General features: G+C 54.4%; 1 protein-coding gene across 1 annotated transcript in view; it reads right to left on the bottom strand.

Moving 5' to 3' along the window:
- The window catches only part of LOC111146111 (paired related homeobox 2), a 43,282-nt gene that overhangs the window by 951 nt on the left and 19,429 nt on the right, over positions 1-22,902 (bottom strand). The window contains exons 2-3 of the mRNA XM_022501505.1: positions 1,441-1,628; positions 599-777 (exon numbers count right to left, since the gene is read on the bottom strand). Coding sequence (XP_022357213.1) covers positions 599-777; positions 1,441-1,628 — 367 coding nt within the window. The remainder of the gene's footprint in view (positions 1-598; positions 778-1,440; positions 1,629-22,902) is intronic.

Genomic DNA, 22,902 nt, shown 5'->3' with positions numbered 1-22,902 from the left:
TCATGAGCACACACACACTGGCCCACGCACTACTCCGCAGACCCGGGCTTCAGCCGCGCCTGGGCACAGATCATAGCTTATGCGGATCCTGGGAGGGGGCGGGGACTCCTAGGGCTCCGCCCCCTCCTGGCCGGACTGGGGTTCCTGCTCTCACCTGTAGGGGGACGAGGCTGTCCAGGAAAGATAATCGGGACTCAGGGCGGTGGGCCGGGGAGCCACGGGCTGCTCGATGGCGGCCTCCTGGCTGTAGGACTTGAGCAGGGAGGCGGAGCGGTTGGCCAGCATGGCCCTCTCGTTTCGGCGGAACTTGGCCCTGCGGTTCTGAAACCAGACCTGGGGGGCAGGGGAGGGGTGTTGAACCGCGTGCAGCAGGAGGCAAAGGGGACCCACGTCCTTTTGGATGCAGTGCGTGCCCGCTCTGCCACCAGCTGTGGGCTGGCAGCTTCATGAGCACACACACACTGGCCCACGCACTACTCCGCAGACCCGGGCTTCAGCCGCGCCTGGGCACAGATCATAGCTTATGCGGATCCTGGGAGGGGGCGGGGACTCCTAGGGCTCCGCCCCCTCCTGGCCGGACTGGGGTTCCTGCTCTCACCTGTAGGGGGACGAGGCTGTCCAGGAAAGATAATCGGGACTCAGGGCGGTGGGCCGGGGAGCCACGGGCTGCTCGATGGCGGCCTCCTGGCTGTAGGACTTGAGCAGGGAGGCGGAGCGGTTGGCCAGCATGGCCCTCTCGTTTCGGCGGAACTTGGCCCTGCGGTTCTGAAACCAGACCTGGGGGGCAGGGGAGGGGTGTTGAACCGCGTGCAGCAGGAGGCAAAGGGGACCCACGTCCTTTTGGATGCAGTGCGTGCCCGCTCTGCCACCAGCTGTGGGCTGGCAGCTTCCCCTGTCTGGGCCTCTGTTTCCTCATCTGTAAAACGGGGATGACTCTACCGCGGGGTAAGTGAGCGTGGGAGAAAGGGCGAGGGAACGCACGGAGGAACGAGGGCACGAGCACTTCGCTGTTACAAGGTTGTAACTGGAGAGGGGCGTGCTGAGCACTGGGCCCAGAGCTGGCACAGAGCGGCCCTTAACACTTTAACGCGGCTTTTTTTTTTTTTTTTTTATCAAAACCTTTCACGCCAGGCACTGCTCTAAGTAAGCGCTTGGCAAATCTGTTAACTCCTTTAATTCTCCTAAGAACCCTATAAAAGAGACCCACGTGGTCCTCACTTTCCAGGAAGGCACCTTGAACACAGAGAGGTTAAGTAACCTGCTCAAGGCCACACCGCTGGTAAGTGGCAGGGCTTGGATCTGAACCTGAGTCCTCCCAGCCTCGGATGCTCCTGCTCTTAAAGGCCTCCCCTCCACAGAGGCTTCGGAGCCCCGAGGGAGAGGTGGCTGCGCGCTCCCACGGTGGGCTACCCGTCCCCGCGCCAGGTTCGCATTGCTCACCTGCACACGCGCCTCGCTGAGGTTGACGCGCCGGGCCAGCTCCTCGCGCACAAAGGCATCGGGGTAGTGCGTGCGCTCGAACACGCGCTCCAGCGCCTGCAGCTGGCTGCTGTTGAACGTGGTGCGGTTCCGCCGCTGCTTCTTCTTCCGCTTGGCGGCGGCGCCGCGCCCCGGGCTGGGACATTCACCTGCGGAGGGGCCAAGGGTCAGCAGGTGGGTGGGCAGCCCACCCAGGGGGTCACGACTCGGGCATTAGGTTGGCAATTTGCACTGTGTGCTCTCCTTGCGTCTCCCCCACTGCTGGATGGACGGTCCGCCCCGAGAGCAGGAGCAGATCCCTGGAGTTCACACCTTCCTTCATCCCTTCCACACATATTAACTGAGCAGCTACTGTGTGGTAGGGGCTGTGCCGGGTACTGGAAAGAGCTGGAGCAGACAGGGAGGTAGGCCCCAGAATAAGAGGCCCAGTGATGTGGGACCAAGGGAACACCAGGGTGCAGGAAGATACTCAGCTTTGGCCAGCTATGGGGAGACAATCAGGGAAGGCTCCTCAGAGGAGGTGGTGCTTGAAATGGGTTTTGATGGATGTACAGGAATTTTCCAATCAGATCAGAGGGAGGGAGAGAAGGCATTAGAGGCAACGCACAAGAGGTGGGAATGACCAGGGGGTGAACAGCCATTATGGCCACATTTCCATTTTATTGAGGGGCGGAACTGGACTTGACTGTTTTTTCCGCAAGGGCCCAGTTCATTGCCCACTCCTCCAGGGAGCCCTCCTGACCACTTAAGATCCCCTGCTACACTCACCCCCCCCTACACACACACCACCACCAAACTCAGCCCTTCCTTGTGCCTCTGATTTTATTAAAAATGTATATTTTAATAACCAAGTAATGTCACTGCTTGTCACAGTAACAGATTCAAATACCAGAGAAGGGTCAGCAGTAAAACAAAACACTCCCCTCTCCCCAGCTCCACCCCCCACACTTTACGAGATGACAAATGTACATTTTAAAAAATTTACAAGCATGACATCATGCTGAACACCCTGGTGCTTCAACTTGCCCGTTCCTCGATAATATTCCAGACATCATTCTGCCTTGGCACAACAAATATAACCCTCTTTCTGTGGATTGTTCCCCCACACTCTATTTTCTCTCATGTTCTCTCCCTCCACCTGGCGAACTTATTTTTTATTTTTATTTTCTAAGATTTTATTTATTTATTCAAGAGTGGGAGAGGGAGAGAAAGAAAGAGAGAGAGAGAGAGGTCACTAGCACGGGGGAGGGTCAGAGGGAGAAGCAGACTCCTGGCTGAGCAGGGGGCCTGACACGGGACTCGATCCCAGGACCCCGGGATCATGACCTAAGCAGAAGGCAGATGCTTAACTGACTGAGCCACCCAGACGCCCGGAACTTATTTTTTAAAGCAATTTTTGTTTTATCCTTCCAGCATGGCTTTTTGCAAATATAATAAAATATGTATAATATTTTCTCTCTTCTATCAAAAAGTAGTATAGCACGTACAGCTCCACACCTCACTTTTTCCCACTTAGCAGGAGAAGCCAGGGATCCCTCCATGCAGTGCACAGAAATCATCCACACTCCCCAAGCACTGGGCTGGGGGACTGATCCATGGTTTATCCCCCTGGAGCCCTATTGACAGGCACCTGGCGCATTTCCAGTCTTTTGCCACTAAAAGAATGCCACGACGAAGAACCACACGCAGACATGATTTTCTATTTTTTGCCAGCGCATATTTGGGACAGATTCCTAGAAGTAGGATTGCTCGGCCAGTGAGAAAAATGCTAAAGGTGGCCAGAGTCCCCCATAAGGCTTCCCACCAGTGGTGCATGGGAAGGCCTGTTTTGCTCAGTTTGGACCACGGAACATACTGTCAACCTTTTGGAGTTAAGTCCACACCTTGTATTTTTGCTTTCCCAGTTACACATTCCCTTAACATGCACAATGCTGGGTATTTGCTCTCCCGAGCTTCTAGAACATTCCAGGCCCAACAATGAATACCACTCGATCCCTGTTTTCAAAGATGCTCCCACGTTAGCAGGATTTATTGACTCTCGAGCAACCAACGGATTGGATTTGAGGATGAAGCTTTCCATGAGACTGGGGGATACTGATTGTGGGAGGCGAAGGTGGTCCTGCACAGGGCAGTGCCTGGGAAAAGGTGACCTTACAGCTGGGTTTGGATGGGTAGTTCTCAGTGGAGGACAATCTTGCCTCCAGGGGACACCTGACAGTGTCTGGAGACATTTCTTTTTTCTTTCTTTCTTTTTTTTTTTTAAGATTTTATTTATTTATTTGACAGACAGAGATCACAAGTAGGCAGAGAGGCAGGCAGAGAGAGAAGAGGAAGCAGGCTCCCTGCTCTGCAGGGAGCCCGATGTGGGACTTGATCCCAGGACCTTGAGATCATGACCTGAGCTGAAGGCAGAGGCTCAACCCACTGAGCCACCCAGGCGCCCTGGAGACATTTCTGATGGTCAGGACTGGGGGTGGGAGGTGCTACGGGGGTTGAACGGGTAGAGGCTTGGGCGCTGATACACAGGATGAGGACAGGCCCGCACACCAAAGAATTATCTCGTTCACCGTGCTCACGGTGCTGGTCTAGCAGGACGTTCAGGACGATTGCAAACGCAGGAGTCACATGTGGGGGCAGGGGGTGGCCGGGAACACGAGTGGCCCCAAGGGAGCCGCCTAGTCCCCTGGCCGGGCTCCAGCCTTCTCTCCTCACCCCTCTCCTCCAAGAAAAGGCGAAGATGGATGAGAATGTCTGGTGCCTGCGAATGTCTCTCTGCCCCACATCCCTGTCCCCTGGAGCGGCAAGAAAGCTAAACCAAAAACAACAAGGGCCCACGAGCTGAAAACCGGGTGGCAATCAATAGCCCGAAAGCAGGACAGAAGTTTCTGGAACACCAGCCATCCCAGAGACGATTTCCGCCCCCCTCCAGGCAACGCTGTTTGGGCACACACCCAATGCAGGAGGCATTTCAGCCAAAAAAGGAGACTTTTTCGAGAAGTTTCTGTGCAATTCGAAACGGAGGGTGTTTAAATGAAAACCATTTTGCAGCCTTGGCCCCGCCAAGCGGGCGCCGGAAGAAACTCGGCTCTTTCACCAGTTAAACTGTGTGGTTACTTGGAGCTGAAACCCTCACGCAAAGGCATTTAGCGCCGGGCCCCCTGGCAACCCCAGGCCTCCCACACCAACCCCAGCTGGTCTCCTCGCGGGTCTGGGGTCCGCTGTCTCTGGGGTCACATCATGGCAGCGCCAATGGGGCAAGGCTTGGCAAAAGCTGGTTCGGCCCACGAGCGGTGCCAAGCATCGCCCGTGCTGCCACCCACCGAATCCCTGCCCCCGCCCTAGGAGGTGTTACCCCACTGCACACACGGGGAAACTGAGGCCAAGGTTGTCCCTCTGGGTTGGAATTCCTGCTGGTCAGAAGGCTCCGCCGGCCGCGGCAGTGGGGGTCTCTTCCCTCGCCCACCTTGCTCCTAGGGAAGGTGACACAGGGGTCTGTCGCCATCTCAGTCCTGGCTCTAGGAGGCCTGCAGGGTCACGGCACCTCACTGGTGTGGAAATGCCCCTGGATCTCCAGCCTGGCCTGGCGGGCGGGGAGAGGTGGGGGAAGACGTAAGTATGTCTGTCCATCGGTCCATCGGCACCGCTTTGTTCCAAAGGAAGAGCTCCCCTCTGGGAGCCATGAGGGACAATGGCTTGCCTGAGGTCCCATGAAGTTCCTATGAGAGGCAGAGTTTAACTCGTTGCGGTGCCCAGAGCAGAGGAATTGCTCCATAAACGGTCACTGTCCTTAGCATTGTTGCTTCTGTGCAAGCGACTTCGTGCCAGAGGTCAAAGGTGTTTCTCCCCAGGCCCTTTGGTCCCCGCTGCAGGCAGAGGCTGAGAAGCCGCCGAGGTTGAGGACACCTCAAGCAGCTTCCTGCAGGTGGCCCAGGACTCGAACCCACGCGCTGGCCTCTGCTTCCCAGCGGATGTGCTGGATATTTGTGACCTGAAGCTCCCACGTCCCCTTCTGAGACACCGATCGCGGCAGGCGCGTGTGTCCCCCAGGGAGGGGGCTCCGCGCTGGGACTTCCAAGCACTTGGAAAAGAAAGAAATACTCACTAAGCCTCCAGCCAGCGATTGCTGGGGCCCTGGCTCTTTCCAAGTCAGGCTGTGCCCCAAATCTCCTTTTGTTCAGTGAAAGTCCCACTTTTCTTCAGCCCAAACCTGCCTGCGTTACACGGGCTGCCCTGGTGCCATTGCCATTACAGGGCTGGATCGGGGGAGAGAGAGACACGTCTTCGGATGGGGGTTGGCGGGGGAGGCCTGCCACGCTCTCTCTCCCTTAAAACCAAATTACTTCGTCCCCGATTACATTACGATACAAAAAAAAAAATGACTTGTGCACAGTTTTCTGCCATTAAATTATTTCACACGTACCATTTATTTGGCTGAATGCGGGCCAAAGACATTTAAAAACTCTGCTCTCGGCCAACTGATCGAGTGTTCCTGGCTCCTCTCCCCTGCACCCAGGGTTTTTCTTATTCCGTGTAATTTAAGGGTCTAAACAGTCTGGAGGGAATTAACTGCAAATTCTTCCTAAGACAAATAAACCCTGCCTCTTCGTTTCTGCCTTTCTCAAGCTGTTGAGAGACGCTCTCTGTTTGTTTTTGTTTCAAAAAGTCAGTTTGCGCCTGACCCCGGGGCTGTGGCGAGCTCCAACCCAAATAAATAACTTTTATTAATTAGCATTTATTCTGACCAAATAAGCAGCCCCTCTCCCCCCTTCCAATGTGATCTCTGCCAACACGTTCACAAAAATAAACAGCGGGTCCCCAGGACCTTGATGTGGATTTAACAAATTAACACCGGGGCCTTCGTCAGAGGAGCTCGGAGCGGCAGAAATATTTACAGCCAGGGAAGTCTGAGGAAGGAAGTGGAGGTGGAGGGCCCGGAGGGGCCTGCAAAGGCTTTGGCCCCCACTCCCAGGTCTCCTGGAAGAGATGAGGGTTCCTTGGAAGGACCCCTGGTTCTCCTTTGTCGGGCGCCAGCAGAAATTCTGCAAACTGCCCTGAGCTGCCACGGAGCGCCACTAGGAGGCGCTGAGGGTAATCTCGCGCCTCCTTGAGGGAGAAGGGAAAGGCCGGACTGCCCAGTGGTTAAGGAGGAAAGAGCCCCCACCCCCCCACCCCCCGCTACCCCCACCCCCGCCCGCGCGCCCGGCCCCAGGCATCTAACTGAAAAATGGGAACAACAAGGAACTCCTCATTAACCCTACACGGGGGCTCTTGGCCTGATTTTACAGATAAGGAAACTGAGGTTCCCAGGGTTAAGGAACATGCCAAAGCCATATCTGACTAAGAAAGGCCAGTGCTGGGGCGCCTGGGTGGCTCAGTGGGTTAAAGCCTCTGCCTTTGGCTCAGGTCATGATCTCAGGGTCCTCGAGCCCCGCATCAGGCTCTCTGCTCCGCAGGGAACCTGCTTCCTCCTCTCTCTCTCTGCCTCCTCTCTGCCTACTTGTGATCTCTGTCTAATAATAAATAAAACTTAAAAAAAAAAAAAAAAAAAAGGCTGGTGCTGGGATTTGAACCTGCAGGTGGGCGCAGAGCCCAGGCTCCTAGTCCCCCTTGGTGTAGGGCAGCCATTTCTCCTGCAGGGGCATTTCTCTCTTTCTTTCTTTCTTTCTTTCTTTCTTTCTTTCTTTCTTTCTTTCTTTCTTTCTTTTTTAAAGATTTTATTTATTTGTCAGAGAGAAAGAGAAAGAGAGAGAGAGATCACAAGTAGGCCGAGAGGCAGGCAGAGGCAGAGGGAGAAGCAGGTTCCCTGCCGAGCAAGGATCCCGATGTGGGACTCGATCCCAGGATGCTGGGATCATGACCTGAGCCGAAGGCAGCCGCTTAACCAACTGAGCCACCCAGGCGTCCCATGCAGGGGCATTTCTGAGGGTCTCACCAGGGGCTTAGGGTCGATGATACACCCAGGAGGAGGGGGACTGAAGTCCGCAGAGGTGTTTCCGGAGCTGGGTGGGGTGCGTGCTGGAGCTCCCAGGCACACAAGCTAGGGCCTGGAGTAGCATGCAGGAGGGAAAGGCGTGCGGGCTGCCCAGCCTGTGAGATCTTCCAGGGCAGGGCCAGGGTCAGGCACGGCCCTGAGTCAGGCCAGCAACGTTAGAAGGAAGAAAGGAAGGAGTGACAGGAGGAAGGAGGAGAAGCATGGTCTCTGGAGGCCTTCCCGAGGCGGCCAGCCCCACTCCAGCCAGGCTCCCAAGCAAGGGACGCAAGAGGTGGTTTCATGTCCAGCCAAGCTGGCCTTGGTCCCGGACACTGAGTGACCAGGCCTAAGACACAAAGGAGGGGCTCAGGTCCTCTGGGGAGATCACACAGGCAGACTTCCTAGCATCACCTCCCTGGAGGCCCCCCACAGTCTCAAGAGGGGAAGACAGGGCTGTCTCTGACCTAGAGAGAAGACAGGGAGAAGCCCAGAGAGGGGCCAGGACCTACCCAGGGTCACACAGCAAAGAAAGCCCACCCTCCTGGCCCGTTCTTTTCTTGATACATCCCCGGTAGCCAGTTGCCAGAGAAAAGGGAAAGAGGAGGTAGCCCCAGCCCCCAGCCCAGCCCTGGACATGGTGAACACAACAGAACGACGGAGCCTTTCTCTAGAGGGCCTTTCTGGCTCTACCCACCGGGTGGGCCTGGTCCTTGGGAGGGCTCAGGGCTGCTGTCCTGGGTTTACGGCCTCCTTGAGGTTGGTACTCACATTGGACATACACATCTCTCACTTGGACCCCTGTGTAAACTGCTCCTGGGCTCGCAACCCCTCCTCTCTCCTTCCCTGACTCACCTTCATGTCTCAGCAGAATGTCACCTCCTTCAGGAAGCCATCCCAGACCCCCTGTTGTAGCTGTGTCACCCTGTAGAGTAAATGTGGGGTCACGGGTTCAACAGGGCCTGGAACTTACTATTTTTTTGTCCCTCTAGAACCCATCACAGGGCCTGGCTTAAGGTAAACACTTCACAAATATTTTTTGAGTGTTGAGTAAGTGAATGAGTGAACAGCCTGGGACTCTCATGCCCAGACTCCCCTCCCTGCCCCCAGGCCAGTGACCAGTGACAAGGGGGCCGAAGCAGGCTTGGGCTTACCATGGAATCTGGAGGAGACTGGGAGAGGCTCCCAAAGATCCCCTAGAAAACTCGGCAGAGTCCTAGAGGTACAGCTGCCATGCATCTAGGTCTCTCTGGGCTCTGGAGCCTGTCCCTTCCATGCACAAAGGCCATGATGTGCTGCGTATCCTTCCTGAGGATGACCGGACCCCCTCAGAAAACCCAGTGGAGAGGCCTGGACACCAACGGGATCTGCCTTTCCAGACAATGTGAGCTCCTACACACCCCAGGGCCTTTGCCCAAGCTGTTCCCCCTACTTGGGGCACTGCACCATTTCTGCCTGACACAGGCTTACGTAGTTTTTAGTCTGAGCTTAAATTCCCTGCCCTGAGAAGTGTTCCCAGCCCCCAGGCCAGGTCAGATCTCCTCCTAATAGGCCCCTGGGCCCTCTCCCTCACCCACACATCTGTAATGAGGTCGTTTTCTCTTTTGGGTTATCTACTTTGTGCTTGTCTCTCCCATTTAACTCAGCTCTAGGAAGGCAGGGACTGGATTTGCCTTGTCACCTCTATATCCCCAGGACTGGGCAAGAAGTTTGGTTTCAGAAATATTTCTGAATGGGTGACTAGATAAATGAAGGAATGTCTCATTCCAGAAAACAATGGGAAGTCCCAACACCCAAAGCCAGTTTGCCTTCCCCTCCGAAAGGCCAGACATTGGTTACTTAGATGTGACACCCAAAGGACGCGCAACTAAAGAAAGCAAGATGTCGCGGACTTCATCAAAATTCAAACTTTGGTCAACAACATCAAGGAAGTGAAAAGAATCATATGTTCCGTAAGGGGTTTGTATTTAGAAGATCTTAAGAATGCTTAAACTCAACAATAAAAAGACAAATCATCCAATTAAAATTGAGCAAAGAATCGGGGCATCCTGGGTGGCTCAGTCAGTTAAGCGTCTGACTCTTGATTTCGGCTCAGATCACGATCTCAAGGTCGTGGGATCGAGCTCCTTGTTGCGCTCCACGCTCAGCCCTGGAGTCTGCTCCAGATTCTCTCCCTCTCCCTCTGCCCCTCCCCTAGCTTGTGCACTTTCTCTCTCTCAAACAAGTAAAATAAATCTTAAAAAAAAAAAATGAGCAAAGGATCTGAATAGACATTTTTCCAAATAAATAAATGACCCACGGGCATGCGGAAAGATATTCACCGTTAGTCATCAGGAAAATGCAAATCGAAACCACAATGAGACACCATTTCACACCCAGGAGATGGCTCGCATCAAAAGACAGATAACAAATGTGGGCAAGTGTTTGGAGAAATGGGAACCTTCCTGCACCACTGGTGGGAAAGAAAGATGGTGTAGCCACTCGGAAAAAGAATCTGACAGGTCTTCGAAATGGTAAACGCAGAGTGACAATCTGACCCAGCAATTCCACTCATAGGTATATCCCAAGAGGAGCGAGACACAGAGACGCACAAAAGCTTGCATACAAATGACCATTACTCATAACAGCCCAAACTTGGAAAAAACCCAAATGTCCATCAGCTGATGAATGGGTAAACCAACCGTGGTCTGTCCACACAAGGGAATGTCTTTTGACTGTAAAAAGGAATTAAGCGCTGATTCATGCTACAACACAGACAAACCCTTAAAAACATTACTTATGTTTTAAAAATATTATGCTGAGTAGTGGAAGAAGTCTGTGCCATCCATGAAAGGCTGCATAATGGATGATTCTAATTTTAAGAAATGTCCAGGGGTGCCTGGGTGGCTCAGTCGGTTAAACGTCTGCCTTTGGCTCAGGTCATGATCCCGAGGGCCCTGGAATCAAGCCCCAGTTTGGGCTCCCTGCTCGGCGGGGAGCCTGCTTCTCCCTTCCCTCTCCCTCTGCCTGCTGCTCTGCCTACTTGTGATCACTCTCTCTCTCTGTCAAATAAATAAATAAAACCTCAAAAAAAAGAAAGAAAGAAAGAAAGAAAGAGATAAAGAAATGTCCAGAAAAAGTAAACGTACAGAGAGAGATCAGTGGTTGCTAAGGCCTGGAGGTGGGGAGGGTCGGGGTGGGGAGGGAAGGAGGATGACTAAGGGGCACAGGGGTTTTTGGGGGGCTGATGGAAAGGCTCTCAAATCGTGGTGATGGTTGCACAATCGAATATATTAAAAATCACTGAAGTGCACACTTCAAATGGTATGTGAATTACATCTCAATAAATTGTTCTGTAAAAAGAAGTACAGGAAAAAGTGGGGGGAGCAGAGAGAGCCTCTGGGATTGGCAGAGAATGGTAAGGAAAGGAGCCCCCCTGAGGTGGGGTGAGGGGACTCCGGGAGAAGCCTGTGAAAAATGGGGTCATTGGGCCCAATGAGGGGAGCAGAGACAAAGCTACTGGGCAGAGACTATCTGTGTCCTATTCTCAGGCAGAGAAAAGGGCCATGAGGTCAAGGCCAGCTCAAAGGCTCTGGGTTTCCAGAACCTCCTCTCATGCCTCCCCCAAGGCTTCTGGGTTCCAGGGCCTGACCACCTCTGGCTTCAGCAGCCCAAGAGCCCAAGTGTTCAAATTTCCAGGCTCCTCTGGCCACATCTGCGTCAGCCAGCCTTCTCCACTCCCCAGACCCCGAAACCACCTCCAGAAAGTGGGGGCACCTGGCTAAAGTGGGGCCCCAGGGAGGATGGGAGCCGGGGAGTCATTCAGGAGGGAAAACAGCAGCCCTCGGTTCAGAATTGGGTCTAAGAAGGAGGTTAGCCTCTGTCCGTCTGGTTTGAATCTAAGGTTGGTGGCCAAATGCCAAATTTATTGTAAGACCTACATTTTAATAAGGAGTTGGTATTTGGAGGAAAGCTGCCCTCGTTAACCATTTCCAGGCCAGGGCGAAGTCGCTGCTCCAGGCCCAGCGTGGGGTTTTGCCTCCCATTGAAGAGCCCGAGGGCCTCTCGAGGCCTGGAGTCAGCACCCGCTGGGAGTCAGGGTGGGCGCTCATGGCTAGGAAGCGAGATGTTCTCACTCCCCGTAGCTTGGTTCTGCAGCGGACCAGCAGAGGCTCTGGGGTTCAAGCCCGTGACATTTGTCTTCTCAAGGACTCAGACCTTTTTTGCAGATTGGGAAAGAGGCACGGGGTGGGGGGCACTGACCTGGCTAAGGGCTCCCAGAAAGGCGGTGGGATCCCAAGTTCTACCCACCACAGTCCCGCCCTGAGGATACACGTTTGCCTCCTCTCTTCTCCCTCTGGGCCGGGGTTGGGGTTGGGGTTGGGGTGGGGGACTTAGGAGCTGAGCCCTGACCCAGCAATTGGGCATGCCTGGGGGCAGTGGGGGACAGGCAACCAGCAGCCCACCCAGAGAGCAGATGACTCCCTCCCCCTCCCCCTCGGGTCCTCAGTTCCACCGTCTGTGCAATGGGGCGACAACAGTGACTATTCCTCCCCGTCAGAGTGGCACAGAGAGGACAGAACCGTCCGGGGCTTTCCCGAGAACGGGCTAAACACGGTGGGACTTTACACAGACAACCGTTCTCCGCACTAGTGTTCTTCCCAGCCGAAACCCAGGTCCTGGCTCACTGGTCCTTCCCCTCTTTCACCAGTGAACCCCTTGTGGAATCTGAGGAATTCTGTGGGCTCTTCCCCCAGAAAAACACAGGTGCACGCACAATTTCACGTGGAACTCGGGGTGATTCATAGACTCGCTGAATCCTGTCCGCGGACCCCGCCCTGCACAGTCAGCTTCATGGAAAGTCAGGTTTCTTTGGCCCCAGAAGAACCTGTCCCTCTGGGGGTCCCCAGGGGCCCCATCCCCACAGCCAGCAGCCAAGGCTGAGGCCAAGGCTATGGGCCCCTCCTCAGGGACTCACAGAACCCTGGCTTTGGGACCACGCTGCGCTCCCCGAGAGACTGACCTTTAAAGTGTCGCTGGAGGGTTTTCATGACCCGCTTGTGAGTTCCAGCCACGCTGGAAAATGTGTTTGAGGCTCGTCTCTGAGGAGCTCCCAGGGCCTTCTGGAGTGTTCAAGCCTGTCTCCTCACCACAGCACGGCCTGTGGGTGAGGACAGAGGACTCCTCCCCCGCCCTTTCCTTTCCTTTCCTTTCTTTTCTTTTCTTTTTTCTTTTCTTTTCTTTTCTTCTCTTTTCTTTTCTTTTCTTCCCCCCCCCCCCAATTTGGCTTCCATTTACTCGGCTTTATTACGTGCCTGGCACTGGGTTAGAAAGTCCTGCCTTCTGAAATGGGGAAGGCACCGTCATTAAGCCTTGTTCTCAATGGGGGACAGTGGGGGACAGTGAGGTTCAGAGAGGTGAAGTAACTGACCCAGGTCACACAGCCAGGCTGTCTGTCCCCAGAGCCACCGTTGGTCTCTGGAGGAAAGCGGCTCTGGTTAACCATTTCTAGACAGGGGTGAAGTTGCTACTAAGGGCCCAGGTGGCTTTTCTCTCCTGCTGTAGAGCCCCGAGGGCCTCCTGGATTCTGACTGGAACAAAGCTGATCCCTCTGCCCACACCCACTCCCCGTCACGAGCTCTGGTGCCCTCGAGGCTGACGATCCCCTGCCGTGTGTCAGCCTGTCTGCACCCCAGCACCCACTGGTCCCACCAGCAGCAGGCACACTCAGAACCCGCGCCCAGAGCCATCTGTGCCACCACTAGCGTGTTCCTGCTCACACCAACCCTGACTCTAGAAAGTCCTCTGCTATGGTGAGCCGTAATCCATCTCCCTGTGGGTCCCCCCACCCCGTTGTCTGGGGGCTCTTCTCCAGAAGGGCTGCTGACACTGGAAGGCAGTTCTTCCGATGCCTTTTTCACGCATGACTCTGGGAACCTGCCGGCCCCTCTCGTCTCCCCTGGGGTGCCCGGTGGTGGGACCGGCACCAGATCTTCCTAATTTCTCATAGGGGTGTCCACTGGCAGTTCGCCTCAGAACTTCTGGGAAGCTTATTAAAAATGGACATTCCCAGGGGCGTCTGGGAGGCTCCGTCGGTTAAACGTCTGCCTTCAGCTCAGGGTCCTGGGATAGAGCCCTGAGTCAGTTTCCCTGCTCAGTGGGGAGTCTGCTTGTCCCTCTCCCTCTGCCCCTACCCCCTGCTCAAATAAATAAATAAAATCTTTAAAAAGAAAGGAAGGAAGGAAGGAAGGAAGGACAGACATTCCCATCCCATCCCATGGGATTCCAATCCAGGAGAGGGCTTCAGGACAGCAAAGCAGGAATGACACAGCTGGACAGGAAAAATACTGATTCCTGCTTTAGCTCTACCCTGTTCCATGTGGTAGCGGCTACTCTAAATTTGCACTGATTCGAAGGGTGACCTATAAATCCCGTTCCTCGGTCCTCCTAGCCACATTTCAAGGGTTTAGTAGTGACACGTGGCTAGTGGCTCCTACACCGGACAGCACAGACAGGGATTAGTCACCATTACAGAAAGTCATATCAGATGGAGCTGCTCTAGATTTCCAGGTTTTCTTCTCTCTCTCTTTTTTAAAAAAAGGTTTTATTTATTTATTTGACACAGAGTTAGAACACAAGCAGAGGGAGAGGGAGAAGCAGGCTCCCCACTGAGCGGGACTCAATCCCAGGACCTGAGCTGAAGGCAGCCACTTAACTGGCTGAGCCGCTCAGGCGTCCATTCGTCTTCTTCTTTTAATGGAGAGGGAACAACCACAATAAGGACCAGCATTAAAGGACATTTGAGAGGAGAAAAATCATCCCTCAATCCCACCATGTCGACATATCTGTTTAATTTTTATTTTGTGGACTTTTTAGCCCATGTCCACATGTATCCAGCTTGCACGTGAGTCCACTTAGAGTGTGCATGAAAATAATTTTCTATTTTGGATGGGACATTGATGAAAAGGGCGGGATTTTAAGATCAGACATACCTGGGGACAGCATGTATGGTCGCACAGGTTGTGCACTGCACAACTCCAAGGGCACCATCCCCACAGATTGTACTGTAGCTGGTGCCCCCTCTAGTTATGCAGTGAGCAACCCTTTAGGCCATACCTGCTTTCCGGAAATAGCTGCCTTTAATTTCTGGCTTCACGTTGCACCAGCTACATGAGCCCTGTGGACAAGCGGCTTCACCTCTCTGAGTCTGGTTTCCTCAACTATAAATGGGGACAGCAGTACCTAAAGTGCTTAGGCAATGCCTGGCATGTAGGAAGCACTTGAGTCACTTCACTATTATGCTGGTGACTATTACGAACTTATGATTTTTTAAAAGATTGTATTTATTTTATTTGGTACTGAGATAGAGTGAGAACACAAGCGGGGCGGGGGGTGGGGCAGAGGGAGAAGTAGGCTCCCCGTTGAGCAGGGAGACTGATGTGGGGCTCCATCCCAGGACCCCAGGATCATGACCTGAGCTGAAGGCAGACAGTTCACCGATTGAGCCACCCAGGCGTTCCTCTACCTCACAATTTCATGGGGGCAGATTCAGCGAGATAAGGCAGGTAAAGTGCCCTTTGCTGGCAGTGGCACAGCCCAGGGCTGAGCTTGTTGCTTGATACTCGTTTAATCTCCTCCCTCTTCGACAGGATCCATCCATCTGTGCCTCACGTCACCTAGTGGGGACACCAAAACTGCTTAACTCTTCATTCCCCTCTTGTGGGACATTTAGGTTCTTTACAATTTTTCTCTATTGTAAATGATGTGGAAATGGCTCATCTCTTTGTCCTTCCCCTGGATTTCCAAACCCCGCCTACTTCAGGGGAAGTTCTCACAACCGGAGCCTCCTCTCTGTCAGGACCTTCCGGCTCTTTCTGGCCCCCTAGTCAGCCCGAACAGGCTCCCCACACAACTGTGAAGGCCGGTTCTCCCAGCACACTGGCTAAGGGCCAGACTTTGGAATCAGCCTGCCTGGGTTCAAATCCCAGCTTCACTGCTGTGTGACCCTGAGTAAGTTACAACCTTTCTGTGCTTCAGTTTCCCATCTAGCAAATGGAGAAAATAATATATCCCTCACAGAGCTGGGATGAGGACTAAGTGAGTTAATGTATATAAAATTCTTTTTTTTTTTTTTTTTAGATTTTATGTATTTATTTGACAGACAGAGATCACAGGTAGGCAGAGAGAGAAGAGGAAGCAGGCTCCCCGCTGAGCGGGAAGCCTGATGCAGGGCTCGATCCCAGGACCCTGAGATCACGACCTGAGCTGAAGGCAGAGGCTTTAACCCACTGAGCCATGCAGGTGCTCCTATTAATGTATATAAAAGTCTTAAAACAGTGCCTGGGACCTCGTTAAGTGCTAAATCATGTTAGCCATTAGTGTGTTTATTTGGAGTCAGGTGGGTCTAGGTTTGAGTCCCAGACTTGCATGTAGTGGCTGTGCAACCTTTTGGCAAGTTGCTTAACCTCTCTGAACCTCATGTTTGTATCTGTGGCATGGAGACTTTGGTTACTGAGAGGCACACTCTCAATAGTTGTAAGACAACTTTTCCCCGGAACCAGTGCACACACACGCTCTCACACACACCCACACACAGAACAGGGGCTGCCCTGAAGCTGTCCCAGGAGTCTGTCCTTCATGGATGCTTCCAGAGAAGCTGGGCTGGATCCAGCAGGAAGCCCTGCCAGTCACTGACTGAACTTGTCTCTTTAGTCTCAGCACCTGGCACACAGTAGGTGCTCAATAAATACTGAAAGAAAAAATATATGACCAGCTGAAGGCATGAATGCATGAATGTATGAATGGAATTTGGGTCCCAGGGGAGGTAATCCCAATTCTGTGCCCACCCAAATATGTGGAAGACTTTTATGCACTACAGATTGGGATATGTATTACAAGATTTCCTACTTTCCTGACCCTGCTATCTGTAGAAACTCAATTTACTTATGTTTCCCTAAATTTAGGGGTGGAGCGTGATTCAGAGAAATCCCTTTTCCAAAGGGAAAGGCTTCAACCTAGCTTTGCCTGCACTCAAGGTCAAAGGAACAGGGGCATCATTCTTCTCGTAGGGGAGGTGGGTAGGGGAGCTGCAACCACGTCTGTCTGCCCTGAAAGACGAGGGATGGTGGGACTGGACCGGAGGGGCAGGCAGCTGGTTATCCCGATGTCCTCTCCAATGGGGTCCAGCATCCTCCCTTCCTAAAATTTGGGGACCACTTTGTTCCTTGAGCCTCCAAATGCAAAGGAGATTTGATCCAGAGCCCAAAGTTTGATGTCTGGAGTCCAACAGCTGGAGTTGGCATCCCACCTCCCAGCTCTGTGACCCTGAGCTCATCACTGCTCCTCTCTGGGCCCTGGTTTCTTCATGAGCCATGGGATGTGTTCCAAGAGGATGAGGGAGCAGCCCCTGCAGCACTGGCCAATGGCCAGAGCTTTGGCCCTCTAGGTGTCACCCCCCACCCCACGCCATCCAGAGCTCCTGGAGATGGTGCAGGAGTCCCCACCCCACAGACACCTAAAGGGGATCGCCTCTCAGGGTTCATGTGTGTGTGGCTGACTCTCCCTTCCCCTACTCAGCATCCCAGCTCCCCACTTCCAGAACAAGGAAGCCTGCAAAGCCAGGAACATCCACTCTTTCCACATATCTTCAAAGGTTTTCTACGAAGTACTCTTCCCACAAGTCCGGGAAGGATTGCAAACCAAGCAGACCACCCCAGACCCCAAGGCCCTGGGTCAGGCCGCCTCTTCTGCAGCGGGACTGGGCTGGCTCAGACGGACACCGCCACGGTGTTCCGTGCTTCCTCTCTGCTCTCAGTGTGGCCTCCGTCTTCCCACCCCCAACCCCCATCTTCCTCAACCCTGCTGCTGGGAGGGGTCCTCTCCTGCTGGGAGCATTGGATGCCCTGGCGCTCCGGGGAGCCTGGAAGCCAGTGCGGTGTGGGTGCGACTGACAGCTCAGCTCCCTTGCCCACCAAAGGACTCCAGCGGAGGCCGGCGGAGCATGGGGTTGGGGATGGGAGGCGGGTAAGGAGGTGGTCCAGAAGAGCAGGGCACCCCAAGCTGCCTCGGAGGTGGGGGAGGGGCAAGGGCCTGACTCACAGCCTGGGCTGAAGACCACCCTATGGTTGACCCAGACTGGGTGCCAAGCTGCTCCGGGCCTCAAAGAAATCTTTGTTTACCCCGGTGGGTGAAAAAGGCCCCTGGCGAATCCACGCGTTTAAAAGTCGCCAACCCTTACATTTCCTTCGCCCCATTTCCTGCTCCCCTCCCCCCTACTCTGGCATTTCTCAGTATGGCCCAAACTCCTCATCTTAGGGGAAGCTCTGACTCAGAACTTTAAAAAATCTTACACACCAACTTAAGAAAACAAACTTGGGGGTGGGGGCGGGAAGAGTCCCCGGTCCTAGCGGAGTGGGGGGTGGGGACTGGGCTTTCCGAGAAGCCATCATTCCCTCCTGGGGATCGGGCCAGCGGGCTGGGCGGACCCCACCCGGGGAAGCCCTGCGTCCCCGGGGGTCGCTTTCCCCGCCCGGCGGGGCGCGTCGGCTCTCGGCTGCCGGGTGGGGCCCGGGGTCGCCGGTGCGCACCCGCGGGTCGCGGGTCGACCCGTAAGCAAGGGGGGTGCCCGGCCCGGCTCGCCAGCCGCCGCCCGCCCCGCCCGGCCATGTGCGCGCCAGCCCGTGCGTGCGAGCCCGCCGCGCCGGTGGCGGCCAGAGCGGCGCCGCGGCACATCTGGTTCCAGGCGAGCCCCTGGCGCCTGCCTCGCCGCAGACCCGCGGCCCAGACACACAGACGTTAATAGATCGGCGCGCCCAGCCCCGCGCGGCCCGCGCCCGCCGCCGCCAAGCTGCTCAGTGGGAGTGCGAGGCGGCCGCCCGCGCGGGAGGGGTGGGCGCGGGGCGCGCGGGGGCCGGGGCGCGGCGCCCGCCCTCCCCCTCCCCTTGCAGCCGCCCCTCTGCCCTCCGCCTCCCACACCTCCCTCCCACCTCCGCCCCCCCAGCCTCCGCTAGGTCCCGGCTTGGAACCACGACTGCCTTTGCCCGTCCGGGGAAGCCAAGTTCACGGAAATCCACCCCCCACCCCCTTCCCAGTTGGCAAGCATTGCCCGCTGGCCCCGCGCGCACGGCGAGCCAAGCGCTGGGCTGGGCGCGGCGAGGGCGCAGCGCATCTCCGCGCCCGATGGCCCTAGGAGACGAGACGCTGCTGCCATCGCCCGCCCGTTTCACAGTTGGGGAGACTGAGGCTGGAGCGGTCACTCGCCCCACGTCACCCAGCGAGAAGGCAACAGGGCTGGCTGGCCTTCAATTGGGCGGTTGGACTCCATCATTACCCCCCACCCCCAGGCAGATCCGCACCGGGTTTTGCCCCCTCCTCAACTCCTAACGCACACACTCGGAGCCCAAAGTCACCTAAAATCGGTGGCAACACAGTCCCTTACTGGGGGAGCGCCCTCCCCCCAGGCCCCGCCCCCCTCCCTAGAGAACCTTTCCTCAGCTGCGCCCCAGATCCTTTCATTGAGGTCCTTCGACCCACGCACCTGGAGGCCGTGAGGCTTCTGGGGACTCCCCAGCAATGTGGGTGGATTCTTTCTCCTGGCAAGGTTCCAAGACAGCCCCTCATTCAGAATTTGCCCCGGGAACGGAAGGGTGCACTCCAGGCCCACTCTTGCTCTGGGAACCACGGGAACCGCTCTGCTTTGGAACCTCCTTTTATTATTGTTATTATTATTATTATTATTATTCAAGGGTGTATGACACGACATACTTTTGCTTTTTTTTTTTTTTAAGATTTTATTTATTTATTTGACAGAGATCACAAGTAGGCAGAGAGGCAGGCAGAGGGAGAGGGGGAAGCAGGCTCCCCGCTGAGCAGAGAGCCCGATGTGAGGTTGGATTCCAAGACCCAGGGATCATGACCTGAGCCGAAGGCAGAGGTTTTAACCCGAGCCACCCAGGCGCCCCTACTTTTGCTTTTGAAAGGAAGTTATGATCTTTAGAAACTCTCCGGATTCTGGATTAAAAGATCTCCATCTGAGTGGGCTAAAGTGGTCAGAGTGGTCATGAGTTTCTCTCGGACTTCATACATGCATACATACATGCATACACACACATTATGCCTTTAGCCTCTAGGGGTAAGCACGTGTGCTTGCAAATTGCAAGTAATTTGCTGGCTCCAGGTTAAATTTTAGCATCCCCCACGCCCCTCAGAGGAGACTTTATAAGAAAACGGACCCACATCAAAGTACCACGCTTGCCCTTAAACGAGGAGAATAGTTGTTGGGTTTTTTTGTTGTTTTTTGTTTTTTTCTGAGCTGCTCACACCACGGAAGAGTTCTGTCCAGAACTTTCCTGTTAATACCCTCTGAATTCACTTGGGGGGCTTGTTAACCTGGGGCATCAGAAATTCTGGGTTTTAGAGCAAAACCACTTTAAAAAAAGTTCCCAGGCTGAAGGTAATAGGCTCTGTAATGGCTTTGGTGAATGTCCCGGCGTTGGAAGCCTGTCTGTTTTAATTTTCCAGCCAAGTCTCATGTTAAAAGTTCTGGGCTGGGGGGCTCCCCATCCCCCACCCCACGCCTCCCCACCCAGAATGCAGGGCCAGGAGAAGAGCAGAGTGGGGGGAGGTGCCAGCAAACTGGAGGCTCCTAACCCAGCTCCCAACCCCTACTTCGCCCTCCTGTGGTGAGACACCCCCCACCCTACCCCCCATCCCCTGGTAAGACATGCTGAGTGGGCCTGGGAGCCGGTGAAGGTCAGGCCACCGGCCAGGACAAACCAACACTGCTTCCAGGTGTAAAAACCAAACCATCAAAGCAAACTGGCCAAGTAGAGCCTGAGCAAGTGACCGTGGACTTGGAGGGAAGCCGGTTCTACCAAGCATCTGCCATTTCAGCATCTTATCTCTCCACCAAGGTGGTTTCTCCTGCTATGAGAGCTGGTGGCAAGTTCTGGTCACTGAGCTCTGTCCCCTTGCCTTTCCTTCCATTGGTGGCCTCCCCTCCCTCCTCCTTAGCCAGAAACCTGTGGACGGGAGGCCGTTTACAGGTGCCCCGTCCATTACTCCAGGGTGGGAGGTGGAGGTGGGAGTTCCAGAACTTTCAGGCCCAGGGACTCTGTGAGGCTCTGGCCCCAAGCAAGCCCAGTCACCAGTCTGTGCGGTGTTGAGATCCTCCCCGGGGTGCCCGGGTAACCCCAAAGATTGAGTGGTGGGAGCCTTGGCCCTGCACCTAGCCCTCTCTGTGTGGCCTGGTTGCATGGCCCATTCCTTCTGTATGGCGAGTCCCTTTCATCTGGAAGCTGCAGACATGCAGAGAGCTGGGGGGTGGCTGGTGAGGGGAAGACCAATGACCCCCCACCCACGACCCCAGCCAGAGGCTTGGCCCAGCCACAAAGCTTTTGCTTGACTACCAGAGCCAGGCCCGGACACCATACTAGTTATCATGATTCTGGAAGGAGCTCCCCCAGCGGCCCTCCATGGAGACCCCTGTGTGCCGGCTACTTCACACACAGGACATTGCAGAATCCTCACATCTGCAACCCCAGCAAACAGATCCCCATCACTGACCCATCATGCAGATGAAGAAACAGGATCGGAGAGGACTATTAACTTCTTTAAAGTCACACAGCCTATTCATGGAGGATGAATCAGGGACTCACCCCCAGCCCCACCCCATGCACCAGGCTTCAGCACCAGAGCTTCTAACCACTGAACCACTGAACCGCCTCCTGGAGGGACAGCATCCATGTTCCTGCTGAGCATGGGTGAGTGTGTGCGTCCCTCCTCGCCCAGGCAGCAGCCCGCACAGACGTCGCAAGGGGCTTTGGGGAGCACACAGACCAGGGCTGACTCTTCTGAACATCTGCTAGTAGCTGCCTGGAACACTGTGTTAAGAGAGTCTGAGGAACCCTGGGTGATTAGCCTTGTTGGCCATGGGCTCGGGAAGGGGGTATTTTGACAAGAAAGTGTTTGTCAATTCTGAGCCTGGCTCCAGTGTCCTGGTTTTATAAATGCAGGAGACAGGAGCCCAGAAAGGAGGCATGACTAGCTCGAGGGCTCTGGGAGAGTTCTGAACAAAGGCGGAGAGGGGACATGGTCCTCTCTCAAGGGCGGGGGACCTTGCTCTCCTCTAGGGGCGCTTTCCATCTCAAGAGTGGGGCTGCAAAGTGCCACCATCCCCCTGCCCCTTGGCCCCTGACACGTTCTTTTGGGAAGTTTCACGTAGATCACAGAAGTCCGTTTGGAGAGAGAGATGTTCAGTTCTGCCTCTTTAAGGAAATGAACGAGCAGCAATTTGGCACGACCAGGAAGCAAACCCTTGTCCAGGGCCTCAGTGGAAGCAAGAGAAACCATCCTACTTCCTTTGATGCATTTATATTAGGGACAGTGTTCCACCTCTCGCACAGGAATTTCACACTGCTAGGTCATGACAGTAAGGCAAGTTTTGCTCTGAGAGAATCATTATTTTTAAGATACTACTATGACAAAGTTCTTTTACAAAACTAAATTAGAAACAACCTGATTTTTTTTTTTAATGGGCCAAAGACCTTAACAGACACCTCATCACAGAAAAGATACAGATAGCAAATAAACATGGGAAAAGATGCTCAACTTTATGTGCTGTTAGAAATTGCAAGTTAAGGGTGCCTGAGTGGCTCAGTGGGTTAAAGCCTCTGCCTTCGGCTCAGGTCATGATCCCAGGGTCCTCGGATCGAGCCCCGCATGGGGCTCTCTGCTCAGCGGGGAGCCTGCTTCCCTTCCTTTCTCTCTGCCTGCCTCTCTGCCTACTTGTGATCTCTGTCTGTCAAATAAATAAATAAAATCTTAAAAAAAAAAAAAAGAAATTGCAAGTTAAAAGAACAAGGAGACACCAGCACACACTTACTAGAATGGACAAAAGCCAGGACACTGACGACCCCAGATGCTGGCAAGGATGCAGAGCAACGGGAACTCTTGTTCAGGGCTGGGGAGCCTGCAGAACCAGACAGGCGCTTTGGAAGAGTTCGTCAGTTTCCCTATGAAATGAACCCGATTCTGAGCATAGGAGCCCGGAGTCAGGCTTCTTGGTATTTATGCAGAGGAGCTGAAAATGTATGTTCACACCAAAAGCTACACGTGGATGTTTATAGCAGCTTTACTCATAATTGCCCAAACTGGGAAGCAACCAGGATGTCCTCCAGGATGCGAGCAGATAAACCACGGTCCAGCCAGACAACAGAATAGCATTCAATGTTAAAAGAAATGAGCCCTTGGGGTGCCCCGAGGGCTCAGCCAGCTAAGTGTCTGACTCTTGATTTTGGTTCAGGTCATGGTCTCAGGGTCCTGAGATCAGAGGCCCAAGTCGGGCTCCGCACTCAGCAGCCGGTGTGCTTGACATTCTCTCTCTCCCTCTCCCCCTCCCTCTGCTTGTGCTCTCGCCCTAAAAGAAGAAGAAGAAGAAGAAGAAAGAAGAAGAAGAAGAAGAAGAAGAAGAAGAAGAA

Source organism: Enhydra lutris, unplaced genomic scaffold (assembly GCF_002288905.1).
Source record: "Enhydra lutris kenyoni isolate GAN:26980312 unplaced genomic scaffold, ASM228890v2 scaffoldscaffold13, whole genome shotgun sequence".
In the NCBI taxonomy this organism is placed as follows: Eukaryota; Metazoa; Chordata; class Mammalia; order Carnivora; family Mustelidae; genus Enhydra; species Enhydra lutris.
Note: the sequence above shows the minus strand (reverse complement) of the source record. Positions and strands in the feature narration are given on the sequence as shown.